This window comes from Rattus rattus, chromosome 18, assembly GCF_011064425.1.
Source record: "Rattus rattus isolate New Zealand chromosome 18, Rrattus_CSIRO_v1, whole genome shotgun sequence".
Classification (NCBI taxonomy): domain Eukaryota; kingdom Metazoa; phylum Chordata; class Mammalia; order Rodentia; family Muridae; genus Rattus; species Rattus rattus.
Genome location: NC_046171.1, coordinates 43,692,697 through 43,710,779, shown reverse-complemented (window position 1 = coordinate 43,710,779; position 18,083 = coordinate 43,692,697). Strand labels below are relative to the sequence as shown.

At 47.6% G+C, this 18,083-nt stretch overlaps 1 protein-coding gene and 1 long non-coding RNA gene across 2 annotated transcripts in view; one reads left to right on the top strand and one right to left on the bottom strand.

Moving 5' to 3' along the window:
- Positions 1 to 8,181: 8,181 nt before the first annotated feature.
- Positions 8,182 to 12,964, bottom strand: LOC116887054. Its single transcript, XR_004386198.1, has 3 exons — positions 12,829 to 12,964; positions 11,442 to 11,627; positions 8,182 to 8,294 (listed from the first exon to the last, which is right to left on the bottom strand). It is a non-coding gene; the product is annotated as an uncharacterized LOC116887054 (long non-coding RNA).
- The window catches only part of Crybg1 (crystallin beta-gamma domain containing 1), a 51,939-nt gene continuing 46,809 nt past the window's right edge, over positions 12,954 to 18,083 (top strand). The window contains exon 1 of the mRNA XM_032888543.1: positions 12,954 to 14,443. Coding sequence (XP_032744434.1) covers positions 13,788 to 14,443 — 656 coding nt within the window. The 5' untranslated portion in view covers positions 12,954 to 13,787. The remainder of the gene's footprint in view (positions 14,444 to 18,083) is intronic.

The following is an 18,083-nucleotide window of genomic DNA, read 5'->3' as shown; positions in this document are numbered from 1 at the left end:
TCCCCTTCCTCCTCCTCTTCCTCTTCCTCCCCTTCCTCCTCCTCCTCATCCTCCTCCTCTTCCTCTTCCTCTCCCTCTTCTTCCTCCTCTTCCCTTTCTTCCCCTCCTCCTCCCCTTCTTCCTCCTCTTCCCCTTCCTCCTCCTCCCATCCTCTTCCTCCTCTTGCTGTGAACTCACTATGTAGACCAAGTTTGCCTTGAACTTGCCTGTGCCTCCTTAGTGCTTAGTTATACTCCACTACACCTGGCTTTAAGTCTTAACTTCTGACCTAACCACTGATAGGTATAACCCACATAAACAGGGTTCTTGTGGTCCTGAACATCTAAGAATGTCAAGGAAATCTAAAATTAAAAGTTTGAGGACTTCTGTCCTAGAGAGCAGAATTGTTCCATCGGGAGAAACAAGGGAGCATTTCTCAGGTAGGGACAGCAGTTTTCACTGTGGCCAGCAGTCTGTGGGAGTTCTGTCTTTACTGCTCTCCAGGACTGGGGATTGTGCTGTTTGATTTTTATATCTTGTGTTTTGCCTCTTCATCCCCTCCCCCGTCACTAATTAGAAATGTTTCCCCTGAAAATAACTCAAGATCTGTGTACAGATAAGCTTCAGACCTTTCTGCATCCTGCAACCCATTGAAAGTAAATGAAGCACCATCGAGGGGCACGGTGGGCATGGTGGGCATGCAAGGCATGCTGGGTACGACAGGTGTGATGGACATGGTGGGCACAGTGGCCATGGCAGACAGGCATGGTGGACACAACGCAACTTGGTACATTGATTAATATTCATACAGAAATGTATTTAATGACACGAGCCCAGCGACGTACAAGTGTAACAGGTGCATATGAAATGGTCTTAGATAATTTGCTAAAGATGAGAGGGGTAAAGTAGCAATAGTGGGCATTTTAGAACCCTTCTCTTTTTACCTTACTAGTGGTGCTGACTTGCAAATGTTAGTGTGTATTTATTCCACAGTTGTGTCTTTCCCTCCTTGCTTGCCTGTTTGAACGGCATTGCTCTGCAACCCAGGCCAGTTTGGAACTTGCCATGTGCCCCAGGCTGCCCATGTGCTGCCGTGCCAGTGCAACAGCTTTTTATTACGTCTGAGATAATTGACTCATAAAGAGTAGAGATTTATTTAGTTAGTTCCCAGTTTTGAAAGTTCCCAGTCTGTTGATTAGCTGTCACTTTTATCCATGTGACAAGGCATTGTGTCAGGAATACATGGAAAGTAAAACCAGTCGCCTCATGGCTGGGTGGGAAAGAGAAACACCTTTTACTGATATGCACCCAGTAACCTGGAGACCTTTCCCAAGATCCAACCTTTAACCCTCCATGACCTCCCAATGGCACCAGGCTGGGGGCTAAGCCTTGTAGGCACTCCAGGTCCAAACTGGAGCCATGGTCTTTCCCTTTTCCTCTCTCCTCTTTCTTCCTCAGAAACAGTGTTAGGCGTTTTACAAGTACTTCACTTGGTTCTTCAAACAACCCAGAGGACAAGTGTTTCAGGACCAGGATTTCGGGGAAATCCTGAGGGAAGGAGACACCAGAGTTAGTTCCTCCCGGACGGGCTCCATTATACAGTGCTGTCTGCTCCTTGCTAGGTTTCAGAGTAAGAGATTTCTAGAAAACATAGATGATACTGTGTTCAACTAACTAGTTAATACGTACTGGGTGTTTCTTGGCACCATGCAGATGACAGACCGGAGACCTCAAGGCTGAACAAGACTGTGTTCCTATCCTCGTAGGGCTCACGTTCTGTAAGGAAAGGCAGACAAACAGCAAGGAGTCCTGCTTACAAATAAAGCCATACCCTTGCGTAGAGATGAGCGCTGAGGGAAAAAAATAGAGGAGGTTAGAGCCATGAAAGTGAGGTTCTGTTCCCCAGAGGTGAGATGTTGGCGGTCGCTCTGGGCTTCTTGTCTTCTAAAACTGCCATTTACACTGTTTGTGAATTTACATAATTTGCACACACAGAGATTAATCTAGGAGTAAGCTTGTGGGCTTGGGTGTGTGTGTGTGTGTGTGTGTGTGTGTGTGTGTGTGTGCGTTTCCTGTTCTAGCCATAGCACATTTAAGTGTTCTGCCAGGGCTATAGGTCACATTCTTCAGACACACCCAGCCTTTTATGTGGGAGCTGGGATCCAAGCTTAGTTCCTGTGCAAGCATTCTTACCTACTGAGCCAACCCTCACCCCTCAGATGCGGAATTGTTGGGAGAATAAGTAATGTCCTAGCAGTATTCCCAAGTTCTCTTCACGAAAGCACGCACTTGCTTTTCTTCTCTCCTCCCCCTTCTCCTCCCCTCCCCCTTCTCCTTCCCCTCCTCTCCTCTCCTCTTCACTTCTCTTCTCTTTTTTCGTTTCTGACCCTGGGTCTTGCTGTGTGATTGGGGCAGGCGGGCGCTTGAGGTCATCATACCTCCACCTCCCGAGAGTCGGGAAGCCGGTCGTGCGTCAGGACACCCAGTCAGCGGCTTTCTGCTTCGTGACCTGAGTGTGATGGTACACACTTGTAATCTCACTACCCAGGAGTCTGAGGCAGGAGGGGTGTGAGTTTTGAGCCGCCCTGGGCTACATAGTTAAGTTCCTGTCAGTTAGAACAGGGCAGAACAGAACAGAAGAGAATAGGAAACAAGTTGCTAAAAAGTCATTAATTCTCATTAGAAATCACCGGAAACTTGGGATTTTCTCAGTTATGCTAACACATCACTGAGCACATGTTCTTGTATCTATTAATTGGAAAAGTAAACATTTTTTCCATTTTCTAGGAATAAATTTCACTATTTTCTGTGTTTAAATTGGCACATTTAAGTTAAGAGGTTTCAAGATTCCCTAGGTATTTCAAAAGCAGCCTGAGGCCACAGTGCTGTAGTCTAAATAGCTTGTCCATTTCTCTGTGTGGCTGTCACCTAACACACAGACACACACACACAGACACACACACACTCACACATACACACCACATACATATACCATGCATGCACATACCATGCATCACACATGTGCACACACACATACACTGACACATTCACTCATATACACATACATACACGCACCCACTCATACACTCACTCACACACACACACACACACACACTCACACACACACTCTCTCTCTCTCTCTCTCACACACACACACACACACACACACACACTCTCTCTCTCTCTCTCACACACACACACATACACACACTCACACACACACACACACACACACACACACACACTCACACACACACACACACACACACATACACATACACTCACACACACACACACACACACACACACACACACACACACACCATGCACACACCTTTTACTTCTGAGCCACTATAAAAAGGACTAAGCCCATCACTACTTTGTATGAGCACAGTTCTGTTTCCCAGTCTGGCAAAACTTTTTTAGAACCTCACTGGGTAGTCGTTTAGTTATGTAGTCAGGACACACACGGGGTAAGCAATACTTCCGCAATACATGTCAAATCCCCGTCTCCTTTAGTCACACACTGCCCACAAGGGAGGAAAATGGCCCAATTAGTTGCGTATCTCAACTGCAAAGCAGATTTATTCAGCCTGACAGTTATCTTTGTGAGAAAAAGAAAAGACAGGGGAACTGCTTAGTTTAAAGGAGATGTTTCAGTTATCTGCTGCTTCTAATTAGCTACAGAGAATTGAGGTCCCAGCCCAGGGAGCATGCTGACTTGTGTAACTGAGGAAAGCCGTGTGTGAAAGGTCATTAATTACAAAGTGTGGGTGAGGGGGTTGGGGATTTAGCTCAGTGGTAGAGCATTTGCCTAACAAGCGCAAGGCCCTGGGTTTGGTCCCCAGCTCCAGGAAAAAAAAAAAAAAAAAAAAAAAAAATTCAAAGTGTGGGTGAGGTTGGGAACCAAGGGCTCTTGAAGATGTTCTTCACCTGCACAACCTCTTCTGGGGGGGGGGGGGAGAGAAAGAGAGAAAGAGAGAGAGAGAGAGAGAGAGAGAGAGAGAGTGTCTAAGTCTGCAATGCACAATTTAGCATCTCTTTTCCTTTTCTTCTTTCTCCCTCCTTCCCTCCCTCCTTCCTTCTCACCTTCAATTCCTTTGTCCTGTCTCTTTTGTGTTTGTATTGATATTTTGAGACTGCCCAGAACTCACAATTCCCTGTCTCAGCCTGGAGGGCATTCTACACTATACCACCACACCCACTGCATTTTTCCTTAAAGGAAGTTCTCAGAGTTATACCTATTTCAACTCCGTGAACACTCATTGAACCTCTAGCCAGGACTAGTGAGGGTTTGACTGCCACTAACCGGACCCTTCCCTGTGTGGGTCTGAAAGGTCAAGAAGGGGAAGAAGACATGGTCGAGGACAGATACTCAACTGAGGCCTAACTAGGAGAGAGGAGGAGAATCTGGTACCCCGTTCCAGCCCCTCCCATTGCTCCCCTGTCAGTGCCTCCCACTGGTTGAACCTAATTAAAATTAAAGGCATAGGGGTTCAGTCTCTGTATTCCATTAGGGTTGGGGCGAGACACACACACAAGGGCAGAGTGGGGTGAGCCAGCCGACATACCCAGAACACACTTCACACTGCTGACAGTTGTAGAGGAGCTCCACCCCCACAGTGGGCTGGCCTGCTAGCTACTCCATCGGACCCAGTGCTGCACAGCCAGGCCTAGGGACAAGCAAGGCACACAGGTGGGACGCATGGTGTGCAGCCAGCCCAGGGGTTAGCGGCCTTACATCGTCTCTAAGGAAGGACTGCAATCCTACCTGGGAGAGAGCATGGAGTCAGCGCTCAGAAAAGCTGAGTGTGTTTAGGAAAAGTAGTCTCTTTGGACCATGGTTCACCTTTTTTAAGGTAAAGAGAAGCTTTATGGCATAAAGTGCATGATCAGTCTTTATTTGTGAAATTATTGTGAAATTAATGAGAAAAAAATATTTTTATAGTTCAAAACTTCTTCTTTCGACGGACCAAGCGTCCATCAGTGGCTTAGCCAGGTGCGGTTGCCCATGCCTGTAATCCCAGCACTTCCGACGCTGAGGTAGGAGGATTGCCAAAGATTTTGAGGCCAGCCTGGACTATTTAGTGAGTTCCAAGCCAGCTAAGCTAGGGTGAGACTCTGTCCCAGGAACAAAAGTGTTGATGGTTTAAGTAATGAGATTTCACTCTGGCTCTGTAAAAAATATAAGGCTGTAAGTCATGTGAGATAACAAACATCTCTAATTCCAACACTTGGGATATGAAGACAGAAGGACCAGACGTATAGGGCTAGCCTGGGCTCCATATCAAAAAAAAAAAAAAAAAAAAAAAAATGAAGGCCAAACAACCAAGTAAACAAATGAGCTGGGAAAAAAAAATTCCTTCCTGAAACCGGAAACCTGTTTTTTATTTGCCATTATTAAGTTTTTTAGTCAGAGTTTAAAACAACGGGCTTTGTCTCAACATTTTAAGATACGATAGGTTTAACATCATACGGCTCATAATCTCCATTGCCCTCACCTGTACCCCGAGACAAGCCCCGTGACTTTCATTGTCATCGAATCTGGATCCCACGTTGGAGAGGAGACTTATAAATATTCATCTGTGCCTGGCTTTCTTCACCTAACGTGGTTTTCCTGTCCCATGTGTTCCCTTGCAACTGACGTGAGTTGCCTCCTCTTTGCTATGGAATAAAACGCCATTGTTTAATGAGCGTCCGTGAGGTGTGCGATACCTTCGGGTGCGTACGGACAAGCCCAGGGGTGGCATATTATGATTGTAGCCCTCCACGGCAGCTCTTTTTCCAGCTACCCTACGGTGCCCTTGGGGAGAAGTGCTGGGACAGAACCCAGGGCACTAGCATGCCAGACACGTGCTTGGCGTCAAGTTGCACCCCTGTTGGCCTTTTAAAAGGAACTCTTTCTAAATGGAAGCTGTTTATTCTGAGCAGTACCTCTCTTTTGGACATCACTAAGTATGGAAATTATAGAGATATGACCTGAAGGCCCTGTCACTCTTTTTTTTTTTTACAGAATAGCACAACCGATTTTACACTGTGGGATGCAGTGCCGTTTTGCTCTCGTGACACAATTAGGAAAAACATGGAGGAGGAGGTGAAGAAGCTCATGTCCTGTGACAGTGGCAGGGTAGAAAGCACAAGGGGAAGAATCTTCGGATAAGAGAAGCCATGGCAGATGTTAGAGAGGCAGCCTGGGTGGAGAGATGACAGAGGGAAGGCCTAGAAGCCGCATGGTGTCACTTGTTGCACCATTTGAATTGGACGTCAGATCAAAAGCAGTCCTGTGGGACAGTCCCATATGCTTCTCTACTGGGGCTGCCTCCCACTGAGCCGTGTCTGTCTCTAACAGCCCTGGGAGAAACTGCTCTCATGGCTCAGATGTAGTAAGAGAGTATCTCTGTTCCATCTCTGAACCACTAAAAAGTCACTAACTGTAGTTCCAGGTACTGCAGAGGCTAAGGCAGAAGGAGCCCTTGAGCCTGAGGCCAACCTTAGCAATGCAGTGAAACTTTACCTCCAAAAGAAACAAAACAAAACAAATAAAAAAAAAAAAAGAAAAATGAAAAACAAAAAACAAACAAAAACAAAACAAAAAAAGAAAAGAAAAGAATGAAAAGCAAAAAACAAACAAAAAACAAAACAAAAAAAAGAAAAATGAAAAACAAAAAACAAACAAACAAAAACAAAACAAAACAAAAACCCAAAAAAATCCAACCAATTCAAACAAACAAAACCCATTAAAACAAACAAGCAAGCACCCTCTTCCTAAAAATGGCTAAACTACTAAGGATATATTCTGAGGACAGAAAGTGGATTACAGAAAACAGAAACGCATGAAATTTAAAATGAAAAAGATCGGTACTTGCTAGGTCCACTTAGGTGGTGAACATTTTCTTTCTTTGCATCACCAGAGCACCCTCATTAGCATGAACATCAAAAGGAAAGTGGGTGATACGTGAGTGGTAGCTTGTGTCTAATCCAGAGCCAGGCCTGTTTGAGGTCCATGAGAGCCATGTCTGGACCCCACCTTGAATGTAACTTCCTCTGCCTCTGAAGCTACACTGAGACGACGTGCAGCTGTACACTTTGTGGGAAGGAATGGAAATTTAATTTTAATTGAAATTGTGCTGAGCTACATATCAAGTACTGGGCCAGACAGGGCTATATAACGATATCCTCTGTTGAAACCAAACAGCGACCAAAAGAATGAAAAACTTTTTCTTGGTTTTTGTGTATTTCTTTCCCACTACAAAGCACTCTGAGATTTTTCTCTCCCGTTATGGGCTATTTTCTTTTCTTCCTTCATCTCCTGCTACCCATCTCTTTTCTTTAGTCAAATAATTGACAGGGCCTCATTTACCCAGAGCTGACCTCAAACTCTATGTGTAATCAAGGATGGCCTAGAACCCCTGAACATTTTACCTCTACTTCCCAGGGACTGGGCTAACAGACCTGTGCCACTAAGTCCACTTTTGATGGCAGTGCTGGATGGGATCCGATTTATTCTGGGAAAGCTGAGTAACTTCCTTAGTCCTAAGTATTTCTTTCTTTTACTGGAGCAATTCTCTAATTCCTTAGACTTTTTTTAAAACTCATAATTGAAGACTAAAGTAGCTTAAATTTATATTTTGAGGGACAGTATATCTCAGAGGCCCAGACATGTATAGGGTTCCAGATTAAATTCCAGTGTAAATAAATAAATAAATAAATAATCATTTAACTTCTCTATTTTTAAGCCATACACCATACTTCTTTTTAATTAAGAAAAAAGTATTTGACCAGAAAAAATGCCAAACCCCAAAGCATACGCTGTAACCCTAAGGCATTATATAGTAACCTGGCTAACAAGTCATCCATAACACCCATGTCAATCATTCCTCCCTCAGGCTGAAGGAAGATTTCATCCAAAAGTTCACAAACTGAGCACTCCAAAAGTCACTATTTTTTTTAAAAGGGTTATTCTTGTACATTGGTGACCACATTCTAGAACGGTCCTGAGGTGAGGACGTGCAGGGTCTCAGTAGGCTTTCTTGTGTCAGAGTTGGGCCAGGAGCTGGCAGCCAGGTGAAGCAGTTTGTCAGCTGACGTCTGCATCGTTGTGCACACAATCCTCTCTCTGGCAGCTGGAATGCTTGACTGCACTATGTCTTGGGCATAATAGATTTTGATTCTGTTTGTCAGACCTCAGCCATGTTTCCAGTGATCTTCAGGAAGGTTGGAACCTCCTGGAAACAGGTACCAATCAGGTACCCCTGGCTTGTTAGAGGCAGTAGCTGCCTGTGGCCACTTCAACCCGGAAATCCCTGTGCTCGTGGCTAGAAATGCAGAAGGAATTTTTACTTCTGGTGAGGGACTCACATTATGTAAGACATGAAAAGGGTAGAAATTTATGAATGGCTTTTAAATGTTGGCACATTTTCAAGCAATGTGTTCAACGTAATTTTCTCAGCATTTAAACATGATTTTAGGCAAATTACTTTGATGTCAATGACTCCAATTAGTAATCTTAGCAAAACGGAAATAAAAATAGCTTTGCATGCATGTCCGCATGTTTGGGACAGACTGCAGTATATTGATAATTTATCCTGAATATTCTGGTCTTTGGCTGCCTGTCCAATGAGGCAATGTCACGGGTTTACAGCAGCCCAACGTGTCATTTACTAAGCTGCCACAACAAAAAGGCTGAGTTCCACATCACAACATTTTAGCCACGGCCACCCTGGCTTCTACATACCGGTGGATTGTGACCTTGTTGTGGACACTTCTAAGGTCCCCTGATGAGCTACTCCGAATATTAACCAATATTAGAACACTCTAAAGCAGGTCCTTGCCACCTCTGGGACAAACTGGGGTGGGTTGCTTTATGGGAGTGGGACACAGATGGGAGATCCTACACAGCGATGGCTGCCGGATTCCTGTGGTTAGGTGGGCAGGAAGAAGGTCCTGGGTTTACATGCTCTGAGAACATCCAGATCCAGAGGGACCCAGGACCCTAGGTGGACAGGAGGGGAGAGTTAGGATGGGCATATTATACTACGGAAGCATGAAGCATCCTGATGGGTCTTTGCAAACATTCTTCTTCCTAACGAGGTTAAGGGAGAAGGTGCAGGGCCTGTGGCCACCTATCTCGGGTGGGAGACTCTAAACCCCAAAGTTTACTCTTTTTGTCCCCTGGTTTTCGGTTCTTGATCTGTCAGACTTTCCACATGAACGCTGGACAGAAACAATCTCTAGATGTGAATAAATGTGCAGCTTGCTTGAGAAAAGTGTTTCTCAAAGGCAGAGGACTTTCTCCTAACACAATGGATGGGGCCACTCTGAGCCCTGCTCAGCTGCTCCTGCTCGGAGGGGATGGCCCCTGGGTTCCTCAAAGGCTGGCCCCTTGGCAAACCTTCATTTCCTAGAGATAGGAGAAGCCTCTAATGACTTGAGAGCTTGTCTACCCGGTAAGAACTGTGTCCCTGACACACACTGTGTGTTCCTTGCTTCCCAAGGGAATCTTTCCTTTAAAGCAACTTTATTAAGATATGGCGTAAGTCAGGACAAACTCATCTCTGTATTCATTTCAATTTATTCTTTTGAGACACAGTTTCATGTAGACCAGACTGGTCTTGAACTTACTTTGTGGTCAAGGGTGACCTTGAACTCCTGACTGTTCTGCTAAGATTACACGTGAGCACATTTTGAATTTTTGACTTTCCTCTTTGTTTTCTGAGAGAGGGTCTTGCTATGCAGCTCTGGCTGTCCTAGAAGTCCTTATATAGGCCAGGCTGGCCAGAACTAGAAGGTATCCTCCTGTCTCTGACACAAATTGTTTTCTTTTTAAAGATCTAGAGTCTTGCTATATTAGTTTGGCCATAAGCTCTTGCTACCAAGAAATCCTTCTGTCTGGGTATAGTGGTGCATCCGTTTATTCTCAGCACTCAGGAGGCAGAGGTAGGCAGATCTCTGCGAGTTCGAAGCCAGCCTAGTCCACATAGTGAGTTTCGGGATAGCCAGAGCTACACAGTGAGACGCTATCAGAGACACAAAACAACCGAGAAAAGAAGAAGAAATCCTCTATCTCCATTCTCCTGGGTGGCTGGGGTGACATGGCTATGTCACTGTGCCCAGCCAGTCCACCCATCTTAAGCTTGATAGGTGTCAAGAGCTGTGTACACGTGTGTGATCATCACCACAGACGATTGCTCTCACTCCCCTCAAACTGGTTTCTGGTGATCATACTGGGAATTGAATATACACAGGCTACTTCCTTGCCTCCAGTTAGCACAATGCATTTGAGAATTCACCGTGCCCTTGGGTGTCAAAAGCTTGCCTCCTTATTGTCACATCCTAATCTGTTGCCTAGATATACCACAGTCTGTTTTTCCATTCTGCAATTGGTGGACATTGAAAACATTTCCAGTTTGGGGCTCTTCTGAATGAAGTTGCTATAAAAGCACTAGTATGTATAGGGAGTATAAGAAGTAGTCAAGTCGGAGATCAAGCAACTGGCTTTATAAAAAGCAACTACAACTAAGATTGAGCGTTGGGGGTGGGGACGCTTATACTGACTAGAGGACTGCTGACCAGGCATCTTCCCCAGCATGGGAAAAATGGGTTGCAACATTCCTCGGTAGGGCAGAGTGATACTTACTCTGGTTGTTTAATTTTGACAGGCACTGGAATCGAGCCAACAGACTCGAGGCTCGTTTTCCTGTCTACTCTTTCAGGGCACGCTTGATGGCCTGCCTGTCCAGGCAATAGACACAAAGGGCTCTATTTTCAGAGTCAGAAGGTCTAGCCAGCTGTGCAGCTTTGGACATGGGTAATCTTGGCATGTGGATATAAAAAAAAAAAAAACCTGTAAGGGCAGTTGGAAAGATGACTACGTAAATCATTTTGTGAGTGTCTAGCGCCTAAGCAGGACTCAGTGGGCAGGTATTTTAATCAAAAAACATTTAATTTAAAACAAAACAAAGGCCGCCAATGTTTCCTTAGGAACCAGGATGCCTCAGTGTAGTTTTTAAGCCACGCCCCATTCCTTCTCTATCATTTTCATAAGCGTGGAAGAACTGGATTAAGCTGAATGTGGTTAGATCTCAGAAGCACATCGCTCCAGCCACGGGAGCTCTGGGTGACTGTCTTAGCTATCTCCATTGTCACAGCTCTCGGGTTCTTTCTTAGCAGCACTTGGGGATTTGTGGATTTGTGAACCTATCTGAACAATTCAGTGCCTTCCTTGGAGCCTGGAGTGGCGGTCTGGGTCTGCGTAGTTTGGGGATCTGTTTCTCTGGGGGCCACTAGGATTCATAGGTCGCCTCTGCACCCGCGTGTCCTCTGTGGTGGACTAGAAGGGGCACTAGTTGGAACCGGAAGGCAAGGGTTTGAATGCCCGCTTTGTTGCCCCGCCTCCAGCACATTTCGGTTTTGTCTCGGCCTTTGGAACGTCTTTTCCTCATCCACAGTAGGTAACACATTACCTCACTAGGTTGCCGCAGGGTTACGTTGCCAGGTCTGTCTCAACAGATGCGTGTTGACTCTGTCGATCTCAAGCACTTTTTACCCGGGCATTTTACATTTCCCACAGACTCCGGACTCCCTCCACTGTTTTTGTAGCTCACTGGGGGTGGGGACGCTTATCTGCGTTAAGGCTGCATCGGGAATCCCTAAGTGGTGAGTCAGAACCGTCCAGAACAAATGATCACCTTTAGGAGAGGTGGGGCTGTTTTCTGCCTCCCCGGGGATTAGACTCTCTCACCTGGGTCTTGAGTTTTAAGCTCTTAAGGGGCTGTCCTTAGGTAGGGGACTGCGGTGAATCGAGCTAATCCCGCATACAGGCTGCCCAGAAGGGTTGCCCCCGACTTCCTGTCCAGCTCAGCGACCCCCTACTCACTCCTCCCAGTCACCGACCCTAGGGGTGAGGTCCTTGCTTTCATTGATCTGCTGCACGCTGGCTGCAAGGACTTGCAACACTTGGTGCTGGCTGTAGCCCCCGGGCAGTGTCTGCTAGGCTGGCTTTCCACTACCCTCCCTGCGTAGGAGGGACCTCCGCCTGCCCCTGCCCCTCAGCAGGGACTTTAAGGACTCTCCCCCGTGAGGCCTAGGGTGAGCTGGGAAGAGGCGGGACAGCGCTCCGCAGCCCGCGCGGTTTGAACGCGGGCACGTGGGCCTCATTGGGCGAGCGCGTTGCTGTTGGGCGGGGCCAGGTGCTGCATTCCTGCACCTTTGCTGAAGGTTAGACCCAGGTGTGCCTAAGGTTGTCCCGAGGGCCGCTAGTAATTTTCCTTGCGCCACTCCCACCCCGCCCCCCTCCCAGAAAAGAAAGGGAGTTGTTTCTGTAAAAAGAAAAATAACCTCCTTAAGGTACTTGGAGGAGGGGAGAGGAGAACCACGGACCCCGAAATCACACCAGGGTGCGTTAAAGTTGCCTTTTTACTAAGGAAAGAAGTAAAAGGCAGAAGCCCCTCCTGCATACGTGTGATAATTGGACGTTCCGGGTAAAAAACACTTATAACAAAAAACTGATGTAAGTTATGTAGCTTCGAAAAAGTGTTTAAGGAAAAGAAATTTAAGGCTGGTGAGATGGCTCAGCCGTTGAGGTTAGGCTCGCAACCAATTTAGCCACGCAGGTATGGTGGTGCACGCTTTTAACCCCAGCTTTCAGTGGGTAGATACAGGCGGATCTTTGTGAATTCAAGGCCAACCTGGTCTACATGATGGGTTCCAGGACAGCAAGCGTTTGTTACATGAGACCCTACCTCTGTCTGTCTGTCTGTCTGTCTGTCTGTCTGTCTAATTTTTAAAGTGAATTTTGTTGGAGGATAACAAAGAGCAGACACAGTCCTGTGCTGCCCCTCCTGGCTGTACCTTTTCACTGTCAATCACACCTGGTCCGTTGCCAAGTTGCTTTTGCAGTAGCTCTGTAACCTATCAAAGCAGAACAAAAAACGGGTTCTCAAGTTTTTCTCTCCCCGTCTCTTTTCACTCTCCAGTCCAGAGCCCAACCGCCAGAAGACACCAGAAGGAAGCCGGTGTTGGGGAAACTCGGCACTCTTTTTACGGCTGGAAGGAGGAGGAACACCAGGAACGGATTAGAGAGTCCCACCAACTCAAATAGCAAATCGGCCTCTGCTAAAGTCCCAGAAACAGAGAGTGAGAAAAGCAAGGCTCAGGGCAACCAACTAAAGCCAACCGACGCGGGCGAGGCTGGCGAGGCGGGCTCCAGGCAGGAGGCTGAGGGCCAGTCCGCTGAGAGCAGTGTCCAGGCAACCCCCTGCGACGCCGGACTGTCCCCTTGTTCCAGCATCAAGGTAGGGGTTGTGCAGCAGTGCCTCAGCAATGATTCAGCCCAATTAGAACCTCTGCAGGCAGAGGGAGAGACTTTCCCAGATGCCACCACCGCTGCCAAGGAGCTGTTGCATTCCTCACCAGGGAATCGCTCCGGGCAGGAGAGCGCAGAGACGCCCGCCCGCAGTCCGGGGGAGGACGCGTTGCCTGGCGCTGGCCTCCAACCGGAGGCAGCGAGGGGTGTGTCAGGGTCGCCGCCCGAGGAGCACCTCGTGGGAGGAGTAGGAGAGGCCCCCGACGGAGCCCCCGGCGTGGGTTCCGAAGCGGGCTCTCTGGGGGGCCCCGGGCACGCGGTTCCGCCTGGAGAGCCTCCCGCCCAGGGCGGCGAGACCAGCGGCACAGCCGGGCCCGCCGACCGCGCGCATCCCACCAAAGTGCTAAAGTTGGACATCTACTTGAGCAAGACTGAGGTGGCTCAGGTGGCCGAGCCCGCCTCGATTGCTCCGGGGACAGACGACTGCTGCGAGGATTCGGACGACATGGAAAAGAGGTCAAGCGGCCGCCGGTCCGGTCGGCGGAGGAAGTCGCAGAAATCCACCGACTCCCCGGGCGCGGACGCCGTGGCGCCCGAGAGTGCGGCCAAGGACGACGCGGTGTTCGACGACGAGGTGGCGCCAGACGCCGCGGCTGAGAACTGCACGGCGGAAAGGAAAGTGAAATCGGTTCAAGCGGTTCCCGACGGAGGCTCAGCCTCGGTCGCCAGCCCGGAGCCGAAGCCCAGCTCTTGCCCCAGAGGGCAACCGCGAGGGGAGCCGGACCGCGCCAAGCCCCAGTCGCCCACCAAGCGGAAGGGTCGCAGCCGCGTCCCCGAGGCGGTGCCCAGCTCGCCCGGCAGCGGCTCGCGCGCACCCGCCAAGGAGTCCCCACCCAAGAGGGCGCCCTCCGCGGCGGACGGCGGGGAGGAGGCGGGCCGCGTCGTCCCGCGCGAGCTCACGGTCAAAAGCAGCTCGCTGCTGCCGGAGATCAAGCCTGAGCACAAGAGGGGGCCGCTGCCCCACCACTTCGGGGATAGCCGGACCGACGCCGGTCGCAGCCGAGAGTCGAGCAGGGGAACAGGAGCGTCCGACGCCGACGGCCTGAAGCCCAGGAACCAGTTCGGCGTGGGCAGGTCGACTGTGACCACCAAAGTGACCCTGTAAGTAGCCGAGGAGGAGTGAGTCTGGGCTGGGGGCTGCCTAGGGTTGTATGGTTGGTTGGTCTGTAACCTGTATTTTTTTTTTCCCCCTGTTGAAAACTTCAAAGAGAGAAAGAGCTGTTTGTAGAGTTAAGGCTCATTTGGCAGCCTCCGCCGCTAATTCCTGCTAAGACCTAAGTTAAATGAATGCAAAAATAGGATATATCTCTCCGGGGCGCTGTGTTTACGTAAACAGCGGAGATAAGACTTAATGGCTTGACAGAGCTAATTTATCCAAAGCATACAGGGGCATTTCAGGGTAGTCCCAGGGAGCCAGCAGGATTTTGAGAGTGACCCAGTGGCATTGACAGGGGAAACTTTAAGAGAACTTAATCATGGAATTTTAGTATATTGCTGTCCTAAAGCAAGCTTAAAGGACATTTCTAATAACCCCTTTCGATGATCTAGAAGGTTCTTTTATTTCTGGGCTGGAAGTGACTTTTCTCTTATTGAGATGATCGGTGTTATTACTGAAAATTTCCTAAGTGAAAGGACCCGAAACAACAGACCATACCCACTCGCTTGCAAGTTTAGCAATTTCGCAAGCATTTATTGAGTGCCCTTTGTTCTGTGTGCTGTGGGGTAGGTGACCCATACCTGTGATGCACCCCGTTGCCCTCAACGTTTAAGTCCCCCTTGTGGCTGTAAGGAAGGAGGACAGGAATCAAATTAAAAGGGCCAAGTGGATCTTGCCATTGTAAAGAAGGGTTCTGGAAGTACAGGACAAGCAGTCACCGGTTTCCTGGAGGAGCCTGGGCTTGTGGTTTGATGGTAACAGATTTGTGCGGCTAGGAAGACAGCCGGGGAGAGCTCTCTGTAGAATTGAGCTCAAACTAACCGTGACTCTTCCCAGCAGGTGAAAATCATTGAGCTCTCAAATTTTTCCTACTTTGATCACGCACTGATCAGAAAGGCTCGTCGTGTGCAGCCTTATTCTCTTTGAACGGAATGATTTCATTCTACTTGATGTCTTTAAAAGAAGTCAGGTTCGAAACAGGTCTGTCTGGAAGCCAGGAGGAAAACGTGCTTAATGAATAACGTTAAACTGCCTCAGCGGCTGGCAGCCTGGAGACCTTTGACATAATCAGCTATTTATTCTGTAACGGTAGCGTCAGGAAATTTTCCCGAGTGAATGATGCCCATTATTTGTGGAAGACGAGTGTGACGGAACACAGAAACCTGCTAAGCCTAGCTAGGAGAAACACTGCTCAACTACATCGAGGCTGGACACTCCACCTGTCGTCCAATCGGAAAGCACCAGTGGAAAAACCAGAAATGTTACACTGTAAGGGTTCATCATAAACAAGTTCAGGACCGGATCTTACAATGGAACTCTTCTTTGGGTCTGCATCCTACCGGAACTGAGCCAAGTGTCTTTTTTTTCTCACTACCGATCTTTTTTTTTTTTTTTAATCTTTTTCCTCACCACCCATCTTTTTAAAATTTCTTTTGGACAAGGCCTTACATGCAATGAACTGGAAAAACTAATGAAGTGGAAAATTAAGAATTTTACCTATTTCTTTGGCCTATGTCAATCTGAGAGAGGCTTTCAGACCCTTTAGTCCTGTGATAGCTGGATTTTAGGCAAAGATATTAACAGACCGTGATTGGTGGGGATTTTTTGCTTGTTTGTTTCTTTGGTTGGTATTTTGATGGTCTCACCCTGTAGCCCAGGGTGGCTCCTAACTCACTGAGTAGCCAGGGCTAGCCTGGAACTCAAGACTACTCTGCCTTACTCTCCCAACTGACGGGATTCCACATGTGAGCCTGGTTTGGGAAAGAAATTAAATTAAAAAAAAAAAAAAGATTGTACTGCCTAAATACCTGTTCAAAAACTAATTTCTTCACGTCCTCTACCAAATGCTGAAATTGGTAGAGGGGTGCGTTTAGGGCGGGGAGGCTCTGCCTTTACAGTCAGCTGTGGCTCCCTGCGCTCCCTCTCACAGCATAAAGACGGCATTACAACTCGCATTACAGGAGCCTGCCTTTTAATCAGCCCCAACTGGGTTAATTGCCGTGACTCTTGGTAACACAACTTAATGGTAGAGAGTTTGGTTGTAAAAGGTATTTTGCTCTGGTGTAAATCCTTAATGAGCAGATGGGCTACCCATCGGGGAGCTGTGGGCTCACCCGGACATTCTCCTCCCACATCCCAAGATGCACTTGATGTCCTCTTCCTGTGCTGACTGGTCAGCTTTTCTTTTCCTTTTTCTTTTTCTTTTTTTTTTTTTTAATATTCCTCAGATTGTCACCTTTGCCCATTAATTAATTAACACAGCAGTAATCAATTAACACAGCATTTGCCAGCCCTGTGTTTCTGATGGACCTGATAGCTCTCTGAACCCCCATCTCCTATCCCCCAGCCTCTCCACCTCCATCCCCCCACCACACACACACACACACACACACACACACACACACACACACACACACACACACACACACACGGGAAGTAACTGAGGGGCTCCTTTGGGCCAGTCTGTCACAGTATAGTGTGTAATGTGGCTTCTGAGACAAGAGGCCCTGTCACTAGCTAGGAGACCTGAGGAGAGTCACCTCCCTCCTCTAGGCCTCAGCTTTCTCCCTTTAGAAGAAAACATGCCAGTTATACTTTGGGTAAACCGAATTAGATAACTTCTCAAGCACTTGGCAAACAGTGGTGTTCACTTAGCTACAAACGGACGAGCTCCTCTGCCTGCCCTGAGGCGTGTTTCTATAAAATGGTTCATAAAACAGAAAAGTGGGAGTGGCTCTGTCTGTGAGCAGCCATGGGGAGCCTCCCTGTCCCTTGGGGAGCCCCCCCCTCCCTTGGAGAACCTCCTGGTTCCTGAGAAACCTCTATTAGCCCTAAGTGTAACCCCTCAAGGGGACTTCCAAAAATTCCCTTAACCATAAGTTTTGGATGAGGAAAAAATAATTCTGTTCTAAATTCTATAGGGGTTTTGTTTGGTGTTACCTTTTAAGTTACAGGTACAAAAGAAAACAATGGGCCAGGTATGTGAAATACTTTGGCGAAGTTCATGCAGATATTGGTGCGAGAGCCAGGACCAGGGGCCAGGGCAGGCAAATGCCAATGAAACACATTTTATTTCTGTGAAAGAGCATACTGTGTACATTAAAGGCATTGTTCCCATAATAAGTAATCAGTCCTACAAAATGCGAAGGAGTAGGGAGGCTCTGCCCTACACAGGTTAAAAATCAGTTAACAAATTATGCTATAGCCATATGGTAAACAATTTGCTTTTTACTAATGTTTGTATAAAATTTCAAGGAATACAGTCTTAGGACCCTGAAAGCTTTAATGTTAACTCATCCTTTTTTTCTTAGCAAAAGACAAGCAGCCAAGGAACCCCTACGAGCACAGCTGTTTTCATCCTAGTAAAATATTTATGCATAGGAAACCGTTGGGAATGAGGCAGAATTCTGATGAGCAGCAGGTTTATGAATGATTTAAAAACTCTCTCCATATTCAGAGAGACAGCTCAGTGGATACAGGGTGAAGACCTGAGACCCATGTAAAAGGTGGTCATGGGAGCGTGTTGTCTGTCAGCCCAGTACTCCCGTAGTGAGGTGGAGATGGAGCCAAGAGAAGTCTGGCAGC